Source organism: Canis lupus, chromosome 8 (assembly GCF_003254725.2).
Source record: "Canis lupus dingo isolate Sandy chromosome 8, ASM325472v2, whole genome shotgun sequence".
NCBI classification, from domain to species: domain Eukaryota; kingdom Metazoa; phylum Chordata; class Mammalia; order Carnivora; family Canidae; genus Canis; species Canis lupus.
The window spans coordinates 73,916,908-73,927,815 of record NC_064250.1 but is presented as its reverse complement, the minus strand read 5'-3'; the positions used below and the strand labels follow the sequence as shown (position 1 = coordinate 73,927,815).

The 10,908-nt window shown below is 40.6% G+C and overlaps 1 gene segment (V, D, J or C); it reads left to right on the top strand.

The window, feature by feature from the left end:
* The first annotated feature begins 280 nt into the window (after positions 1 to 280).
* Positions 281 to 10,908, top strand: part of LOC112670987 (immunoglobulin heavy variable 3-23-like) — a 47,629-nt gene continuing 37,001 nt past the window's right edge. The window contains 1 exon segment of the V gene segment in view: positions 281 to 373. Coding sequence covers positions 328 to 373 — 46 coding nt within the window.

Here is a 10,908-nt window from a genome sequence, read left to right as displayed (position 1 = left end):
AGATGAAATATCTCCAGAAAATTACCTATACTGATGTGTCTTTTGAAATGAACCAAGAAATTAAAAAATAACTGTCATTAGAGCTTCATATACTCAGAGGGCCACTACACAAATTGCTATAGAATAGTGGTGCAACACTTGTGTTGGCTTTAAATACACGAATGTAAGTCTGGAGCTGGTTATATAGTCAGAGGATATGCAAATAGGGCCCTCCCTTCACTGATTAAACCAGCCCAGTCCCGACCCTGCACCTGGGAGAGGAGCCCCAGGCCCAGGATCCCCAGGTGACCCGATTCAGTGATCAGGACACAACAAAGACAAACCACCATGGAGTCTGTGCTCAGCTGGGTTTTTCTTGTCGCTATTTTACAAGGTAACTCATAGAGAACAAGAGACCTTGTGTAGGTGAGTGAAGGTGAGTGAGAGAAACATGGGATGTGGGACAGTTGTTTGACCAGGATGTCTTGTGTCTGCAGGTGTCCAGGGTGAGGTGCAGCTGGTGGAGTCTGGGGGAGACCTGGTGAAGCCTGGGGGGTCCCTGAGACTCTCCTGTGTAGCCTCTGGATTCACCTTCAGTAACTACGACATGAGCTGGGTCCGCCAGGCTCCTGGGAAGGGGCTGCAGTGGGTCGCAGCTATTAGCTATGATGGAAGTAGCACATACTACACTGACGCTGTGAAGGGCCGATTCACCATCTCCAGAGACAACGCCAGGAACACAGTGTATCTGCAGATGAACAGCCTGAGAGCCGAGGACACGGCTGTGTATTACTGTGCGAAGGACACAGTGAGGCAAACTCAATGTGAACTCAGACACAAACCTCCGTGTTGAAAGGGATCAGGACCACCAGGGGGTGCACACTCCTCACCACTTGTGTCTTGAAGGCCCAGGAGCAGTTTCAGATTGAGGTTATGGGCAGGTTTCCTGTCAGGGACTGGGCTTCCTCTCCATGGAGCAGTTTCCCCCTGGGAGCCCCTCTGAACACTTGATTGTGTGTTTACCTATCCAGTCTCTTTCTTAGAGACCTGGAATTCAACTATAGAACTTGCACTTACTTGTACTTAAATTCTCCTGACCTGAAATTTTAATCAATTACAAATATTTTTCATGAGTCCTAGTGGTGATCACTGTGGATCACAGGACCCCAAGCTAACATGCTGTCTTGCACATTGCGGTATAACAGAATCCCCAATCAACACAAGAGTAAAGAGACATTCTACAAAAATGTTAATAACAGCCTGGGAGTGAGAGAGATTCCCAGCATCACATCATGAAATGGTAGGGATGTGGACTCAGAGGTCATTCACACACACACACACACACACACACACACACACACACACAATAATGAGAGTATAACCATTCATCACCTTCACCTTCATGTCTGATAAGAGCCAGGCAGGCCTCTCATCACATCATAAATGCCTGGATGGTGCCAGGGAAGGACACTGGCTCCGGGTATGTGTTGTGGGTCAGTGGTGGGGACGGCATCCTGCTCCAGGATGGGCTTGTGTGGAGTCAGTGTCCCAACTGCATCAAAAGAGGGAACCCCTGGGTTATTTGATTTCTTATCCTTTGGGTGGAGAAGAAGAATGAGGAAGGAATGTCAGGGAGCTAGCAGGCAATAAAGACTGGACATGGTGTGAAGAATAATTTCACTAAACAAGTCTCACACCGGAAGGACAAAAGAGAAACATGGTCATTCTCAGTAGACAGATGTCTGAATCATAGGGAAAGGAGATGAATAATATATCGAAACAGCACAAAAGTTTAAATAATAATACTAGGCCAAGATCCTACCCCAGTCTCAGATGGAAGCTGTCCTCTCCCCAAGGTCACAATCTGGTTCTGAAGGTCATGTATACACAATGTGCTCAGAGACCAGAAGCTTCTACTGGATCAATGAGGATCCTCAGGGTGAGGAGCTGGATTGGAGGACCTTCCACCTGCAGGGAATAACTCATATATACTTCTGGTGCTGACATCAGATCACTGTGTCTGACTTCTACCATGCCCATGTTGGAACCTAACGCCCATGAGATGGGGAAGGAAGTGGAGCCTTAGTTGAACACTTTGGTGAGGAGGTGCAGCCTCATGATAGATTCAGGGCCCTTATAAACCAGGACTGGGAATGCTCCCTGCACCCTGGCCCCATGTGAGGTGATGGGGAAAGGACAGAGTAGGATGTAGGCGCTCCCCAGAGACCACATCTGCCTGCACCTGGACCTCAGATGTCCCAGATTCCAGATATGTGAGAATAAGTGTCGGTTGTTTGATTCTCCCAGTCTATGTATGATGTTTCAGGAATGTGGACAGGCTAAAGTCCATTTTTTTCTTTGTTTAGATTGAATTTACCAATATTTACTACACACTCAGTGCTCATCATATCATGTCTCCTCCTTAACTCCCATCACCCAGTTCCCCCATCCCCCACCCGCTCTCTTCCAGCGACCCTCAGTTTTTTTTCCCCCTGGTGTTAAGTGTCTCTCATGTTTTGTCTTCCTCTGTAATATTACCTCACTAAGTTTCACTCCTTCCCTTATGGTCTCTTTCAATATTTCCTATATTCCACATATGGGTGAGACCATATCATTGCTTTTCTGTGATTAATTTCTCTCAGTATAATAGCTCCAGTTCCATCCATGTTGAAGGAAATGTTATTTCGTGTTATTCATCATTTCTGACAGCTGTGTAATATCCCATTGTATATATAAACCACATATTTTATATATTTTTATTGCAGTTCAATGTGCAAACATATAACAGCCAGTACTCATTCTGTCAATTGCCCCCCCCAGCTCCTGTCATCCAGGTACACCAACCCCCCAACCATCTCCCCTTCCACTACTCCTTGTTTTCTTACCCCATTGGTAGGAGTTTCTCATGTATGTTACTGTCTGATAATTCCTACTCATTCTATCTCCTTTCCCCTTTGTTCCCTTGCACAATTTTTTATGTACTTTGTATGTGTGAAACCATAAAATGTTTGTCCTTCTCTGAATCATTTACTTCACTCAGCATAATACCTTCCAGTTCCATCCACATTGAAGCAAATGGTGGGTATTCGTCATTTCTAATGGCTGAGTAATGTCCCATTGTATATATAAACCACATCTTCTCTACGCATTCATCTGTCGATGGACACAGAGGCTCCTTCCACGTCTTCTTTATCACTCTCCTGTAGAAGAGCATCATGATTCCTCCCACAGTTTGGCTATTCTGGACATTGTTGCTGTGAACATTGGGGTGCATGGGTCCCTTAATTACATTAAATTTCCGTCTTTGGGGTAAATTCCCTGTAGTGTAATGGTTGTACACTTGGAAATGAAACTAGATCATTCTCTTACTTGGGTAGCTCTATTCTCACGTTTCAGGACATTCCTTTCTGTTTTCTGGAGTGGCTAAATAAGCCTGCATTCCCACCAAAAAAGATAGTTCCACTTTCTCAATATCCTTGCTTATATTTATTGTTTCCAGCCTTGTTACTTTATCCATTCTGAGTTGTATAAGTGGGATCTTAGTGTGGTTTTCATTTGTATTTCCCTGATGTCAAGTCAAGTGTTCCTGCTGATTTCCCATGGGTGGGGCAGGAAGAGAAGATGGAGCATTGGAGATCAAGGAGCGAGCATGTAACACTCAAGAATACTGTGTGATGACAAATTCCACTTAACAATTATGAGAGAACAAAAGTGGAGGAGTACCTTTCACCTGCAGGGAATAACTCATGGATCCTTCGGGTGCTGATATAGCTAACTGTGTGTCACCTCTACCATCCCCATGTTGGAACCAAACGTCTATGTGATGGAAGAAGGAGTTGGGGCCTTAGGGGAGCAATTAGGTCAGGAGATAGAGCCTCATGATGTGATCAGGAACATTATACATCAGGATATGGAAAGCTCCATGCACCCTGGCCCCATGTGAGGTGATGGGGAAAGGACGTGCTAGGACATGGGTGCTCCAGACACCACATTTGCCTGCACCTGGACCTTAGACTTTCCAGACTCCAGAACTGTGAGAATGAGCGTCTGTTTAGTCCACTGAATCTGGGAATGTGGTGACAACACACAGAAACACTTAAACAGGGTCTTACCTCATATTTGTCCTATACTAGTCCGTTATCTAGTCATTTGCAAGTATTTTCTCCCATTCTCTAGGTTTCCTTTGAGTTTTGTTGACGGTATCTTTTGCTGGGCAAAAGCTTCTTATCTTGCTGAAGTCCCAATAGTTCATTTTTGCTTTGGTTATCTTGCCTTCATGGATGAATCTTGCAAGAAGTTACTGTGGTCAAATTCAAAAAGGGTGTTGCCTGTGTTTTCTAGGATTTTGATGGAATCTTGTCTCACATTTTGATCTTTCATCCATTTTTTTTGTTTGTCTTGTGTTTTGTGTAAGAGAATGATCTAGTTTCATTCTTCTGTACATGGCTGTCCAATATTCCAAGCACCATTTATAGAAGAGACTCTTGTTTTTTCCAGTGGATAATCTTTCCTACTTTGTCAAATATTAGTTGACCATAGAGTTCAGTGTCCACTTCTGGTTCTCCATTCTGTGCAATTGATCAATATGTCTGTTTTTGTACCAGTACCAGAACGTCCTGATGATCACAGTTTTGTAGTAGAACTTGGAATCTAGCATTCTGATGCCCCCAGCTCTGGTTTTCCTTTCGGTATTCTCCTGGCTATTTGGAGTATTTTCTGATTCCACATAAACCTTAAGTTGATTTGTTCCAACCCTCTGAAGAAATTCCAAGGTATTTTGGTAGGAATTGCATTGAACGTGTAAATTGCCCTTGGTAGCATTGACATTTTCACAAAATTAGTTCTTCCAATCCATGAGCATGGAATATTTATCAATATTTTTGTGTCTTCCTCAATTTCTTTCAGAAATGTTCTATGGTTTTTAGGGTATAGAAACTTTACCTCTTTGGTTAGGGTTAATCCTGGGTATCTTATGTTTTTGGGTGCAATTTAAGATTTTTTTGATGCCTTAACTTTTCTTTCTTCAACTCATTGCTAGTGTATAGTAATGGAAGTGATTTCTGGACATTGTATTTTTATCCTGCCACACTGCTGAATTGCTGTATGAGTTCAATCAACCTTGGGGTGGAGTCTTTTGAGTTTTCTAGATACAGTGTCATGTCATCTGAGAAGACAGAGGTTTTGACTTATTTTTTTCTTTTTTGGTTTTGACTTCTTGCTTGCCAATATGAATGACTTTTGTTTCTTTTTGTTGCCTTATTGCTGAGTCTAGGACTTCTAGTACTATGTCGAATAGCAGTGGTGAGAGTGGATATCCCTGTCTTGTTCCTGATCTTAGGGGAAAGGCTCCCAGTGTTTCCCCATTGAGAATGATATTTGCTGTGGGCTTTTCATAGATGGCTTTTAAGATTCTGAGGAATGTTCCCTCTATCCCTACGCTCTGAAGAGTTTTGATCAGGAATGGATGCTGTATTTTGTCAAAGGCTTTCTCTGTTTCTATTGATAAGATCCTATGGTTCTTGTTTTTTTTCTCTTGTTGATATGATCTATCATACTGATTGCTTTACGAGTGTTGAACCAGCCTTGCATCCCAGGTATAAATCCCACTTAGTCATGGTGAATTATTGTGTTAATATTCTGTTGTGTCCTATTGGCCAGTGTTTTGTTGAGAATTTTAGCATCTGTGTTCATAAGGTTTTTTGTCTATAATTCTCCATTTTGGTGGGGTCTTTTTCTCTTTTTGGATTTAAGGTGATTCCAGCCTCAGAGAAAGAGTTTGGAAGTATTCTGTCTCTTTCTATCTTTCAGAACAGCTTTAGTAAATATGTATGGCTTCTCCTTTAAATGTTTGATAGACTTCCCTGGGAAGCAATCTGGACATGGACTTTTGTGTCTTGGGAGGTTTTTGATGACTGCTTCAATTTCCTCCTTGGTTATTTGCCTGTTCAGGATTTCTATTTCTTTGCGGTCCAGTTTTGCTTATTTGTGGTTTTCCAAAAGAGCATCCATTTCTTCTGGATTGCCTAATTTATTGGCATATAAGTGGTCCTAATATGTTTTTAAAATCGTTTGTATCTCCTTTCTATAGGTTGTGAGCTATTGGGACATCATCAAGAGAAAAAGCTATGCACAGCAAAATAGTCAACAAAACTCAAAGACAACCTATAAATGGGAAAAGATATTTGTAAATGACCTATCAGGTAAAGGGCTAATATCCAAGATCTATAAAAAAATAAGTTATCTAGGTTAGTTACTGGTACAAGGTGAGGTGAGGACTGGTACTCCCCCATGATCCTGCCCCCAACATTTTATTTATTTATTATTTCTATTTATCTATCTATTTATTTATTTATTTATCCATTTATTTATTTATTTTCAGACAATTTTTAATAATAAATTTAGTTTTTATTGGCGTTCAATTTTCCAGCAGAATAACACCCAGTGCTCATCGCATCAAAGGCCCCCCTCAGTGCCCATCACCCATTCACCCCCACCCCCTCCCTCCTCCCCTTCCACCACCCCTAGTTCCTTTCCCAGAGTTAGGAGTCTTTATGTTCTGTCTCCCCCCTCTGATATTTCCCACACATTTCTTCTCCCTTCCCTTATATTCCCTTTCACTATTATTTATATTCCACAAATGAATGAGAACATATAATGTTTGTACTTCTCCGATTGACTTATTTAACTCAGCATAATACCCTCCAGTTCCATCCACTTTGAAGCAAATGGTGGCTATTTGTCATTTCTAATGGCTGAGTAATATTCCATTGTATATATAAACCACATTTTCTTTATCCATTCATCTTTCGATGGACACCGAGGCTCCTTCCACAGTTTGGCTATTGTGGACATTGCTGCTAGAAACATCAGGGTGCAAGTGTCCTGGTGTTTCTTTGCATCTGTATCTTTGGGGTAAATGCCCAAAAGTGCAATTACTGGGTAATAGGGCAGGTCTATTTTTAACTCTTTAGACAGGAACCTCCACACGATTTTCCAGAGTAGCTGCACACCAGTTCACATTCCCATCAAAAATGTAAGAGGGTTCCTTTTCTCCGCATCCTCTCCAACATTTGTGGTTTCCTACCTTGTTAATGTTCCCCATTCTCACCGGTGTGAGGTGGTATCTCATTGTGGTTTTGATTTGTATTTCCCTGATGGCAAGTAATGCAGAGCATTTTCTCATGTGCGTGTTGGTCATGTGTATGTCTTCCTCTGCTAGATTTCTGTTCATGTCTTTTGGCGATTTCATGATTGGATTGTTTGTTTCTTTGGTGTTGAATTTAATAAGTCTTTATAGATCTTGGAAACTAGCCCTTTATCTGATACGTCCTTTGTAAATATCTTCTCTCATTCTGTAGGTTGTCTTTTACTTTCGTTGACTGTATCCTTTGCTGTGCAAAAGCTTCTTACCTTGATGAAGTCCCAAGAGTTCATTTTTGCTTTTGTTTCTTTTGCCTTCGTGGATGTATCTTGCAAGAAGTTTTCAGAAAAATTGACAAAAGAGTTTGAGGGTAACAGATAGAAAATCTCAAGAAGATTCTTCAATGAGCACAAAGCCTGACCAGGGGCTTGATCCCAGGTCAGGGATCACCATCTCAGCAGAAATCAAGAATCGATGGTTACCTGAATGTTTCCCTATGGACATCACCCTTGGGCCAGTTTTTTAAAGAACCCATTTATTTATTCATGAGTGACACACAGAGACAGAGACAGAGACTTAGGCAGAGAGAGGAGCAGCGGATTCCATGCAGCATGCCTGATGCTGGATTTTCTCCCAGTACTCAGATATCATGCCCTGAGCCAAAGGCAGACACTCAACAACTGAGGCACTCAGGTGTACTTCCCTAATTTTTTAAACAAAGATTTTTTTCTTCCATGAGAGACATACAGAGAGAGACAGAGACATAGACAGAGGGAGAAGCAGCCTCCTCGCTGGGACCCTGATAGGGGAATCTATCCCTGAACTATGATCCTGGTCTGAGCTGAAGGCAGACACTAAACTGCTATACCACCCAGGATTTCCCTTGCCACAATTTTAATCAGAGGATATGTTTACAATTATTATGTGTTTATTGAATTTTCTATTGAGGAGTAAGTGTCCCTTCTGTATTTTGGATACTATCTCCTCAATATATGGTTGAGCACACTGATTCCCATGTCTTAGGGTGCCTTCTGTTCTACTAAGTTTTTATCTTTTTTCACATTTTTAAAATTTAAATCCAGTTTTCAAAAAAATAGTATAATAAGTGCTCATCCCTTCAAGTGCACTCCTTCTTGCTCTGCTAATATGTGTTCTGCACCCTTTCTATGTTGATGTAGCCCCACTTGTCTGCTTTGATTTTGTTGCCTGTGATTCTGATGCTATATCAAATAAATCATAGCCAAGCACATGTCATGATGTTTTCCCATTTGTTTCCATTGAAAAGATTTAAGGTCAAGTCTTCTGCTTAAGTCATTAATCCATTTTGAATTTGTGTCTGTGTGATGTACGATAAACTCCAAGTGTCTTTATTTTGCATGTGACTACTCAGCACCATTTGTCATAGAGACTATCCTTTCCCTATTGTGTGCTCTTAGATATCCTATGGAGAATTTGCTGACTGTATATTCACATGTTCACATCTGGGCTTCATCATCTACTGCACTGTCTACATGTGTGATGTTATGCAGTCACAAACTGATGTAATGAATATTCTTCAGAAATACATTTATAAAGAGGGTATTGTAATGTCTGAGAATTGGTTTTCCTTCTCATAATTATGTGTTCACTATCATCTGATTTTCATTTCCATATGAACATGGATTTTTTCTATTATGGATAAAACAACTAGTATTTTGATAATTTAATTAAACTTTTTAGAACAACAAAAACAACCAAAAAAAAACACAAATAAACCATAACAATACAAATATTCCAGGAGATTTTAATAAGAATACGGAAACATCAATGAATAGAACCATGAATAAAATTGTAACGTGATTATAGAACAAAAATTGCATAACCAGGCAAATTAGAGAATTACTAAAATGATCAATACACTAAAATGGTTTTCATGAAGAAATAAAAAATGAACAAAACAGAACTAATACGAAGGCCAAATCCATTATCTAAAAATTTCTGCCTCTAAAATCACAAAGAATATTTAAAAAGAACAAAGCCAAAAAATGCTCAAGATCAGATTGCTTTATTTATGAATTTTATCAAATATTTTAAGAAGAATTGGGGCCCAAACATCTCAGTCTCTTCCAAAATCTAATGAGAATAGGATATGCCCAAATTCATTTAAGGAGGCCAAGATGACTGTGACAACAAACCCACAGCAAGGAGCTCACAATAAGGGACTCAAGGACAATTTCTGAGATGCACATACATGTAAAACTCCTGGCATCTTGAATCCAACAGCACATGGAAAGGATCACACAGAATGACATAGAGGAAGTCAGTCCTGGGATGCAGGGATTATTCAATATACCCAGATCATAAATGGCACCCTCTGTATTAACAAAGTGTAGGAATGATCCATATGATCCTCCCTTTGATACCTAAGATAATTTAAGAAATTTCGACACAGGGATGCCTGGGTGTCTCAGTCATGGAGCATCTGCCTACAGCTCAGGGAGTGACACCAGGATCCTGGATTGAGTCTGGTATCCGGGTCCTTTCCGGAGGCCTGCCTCTTCCTCTGCCTGAGTCCCTACATCTCTCTCTCTCTCTCTCTCTCTCTCTCTCTGTTTCTCATGAATTGATAAAGAAATACATAAAATCTTAAAAATGAAAACTCAGGGGATTCCTGGGTGGCGCAGCGGTTTGGCACCTACCTTTGGCCCAGGGCGCGATCCTGGAGACCCGGGATTGAATCCCATGTCGGGCTCCCGGTGCATGGAGCCTGCTTCTCCCTCTGTCTCTGGCTCTCTCTCTCTCTCTCTCTCTCTCTGTGTGTGTGTGTGTGACTATCATAAATAAATAATTTTTTTTAAAAAAATGAAAATTCAACACATGGTTTTTATCAAAACTCTTAATAATCAAGGAACTTAAAGAAATTACCTCCAAGTAATCGTGGCAATTTATTAATAGTCCACACCCAAACCCATATTCAGCAGTGAAAATTTGAAGGCTTACTGTCAAGTCCAGGGCCACAAAAGGATGCTCATTCCCACCATGAGTATACAACATGGTTATCATGAAGAAGAATGAACTGTGACACCCCAAATATGTCAGCTGGTCACCTGGGTTATTATGGACTAAAGCTACATGAGAAACAGCCAGAAGACAGATATGCTGAGCCATCTATGTTCCCCTGTTGGCAGGAAATAAGTCTCCCTTGGGAATGTTACCTTACCTATACCAGGAGTAGTGAACCTTCCTCAGGACCAGAATAGAGAATGTAGGGGTCAAATGGCTGTGCAAAATACCCTTGTCAGTTCCTCAATAATTCACTGACCCAAAACCAAATCCTGGCCTTAATATCCACCATCTCAATATTTTGTGGTCTGAGACACACAAGGGCTGTGTAATTTGGTCATTGTCTGGGTGTTGTATTCTAGGTAGCTCATTAACATATGAGATGAAATGTATTTACCTTAGATCTACCTTATGTCTACTAAGTAATTAGACCAAATACCTGAGAAAAATAGAAGGTAAATCTTCCTGCCCTGATAACCGGAAGACTTATCTAGAAATTGCAACAATGAAACAAAAGTTATTTAGTTCAGCATAGAGGAAGAAAACTTCTTTTTTCCATATGACATGATCTCATATGTAGTAAACACTACCATCTCCACAGCATAGTCGCACAACTAATATATGATTTCAGAGAAACCATAGTATGAAAATCAACAGATGAAATAAAGCTATATTTCAAATATAACAAAATAGCAACAAATGTATAAAAGGAATTAACAAAATTACTACATTTACACTGGAGCAGA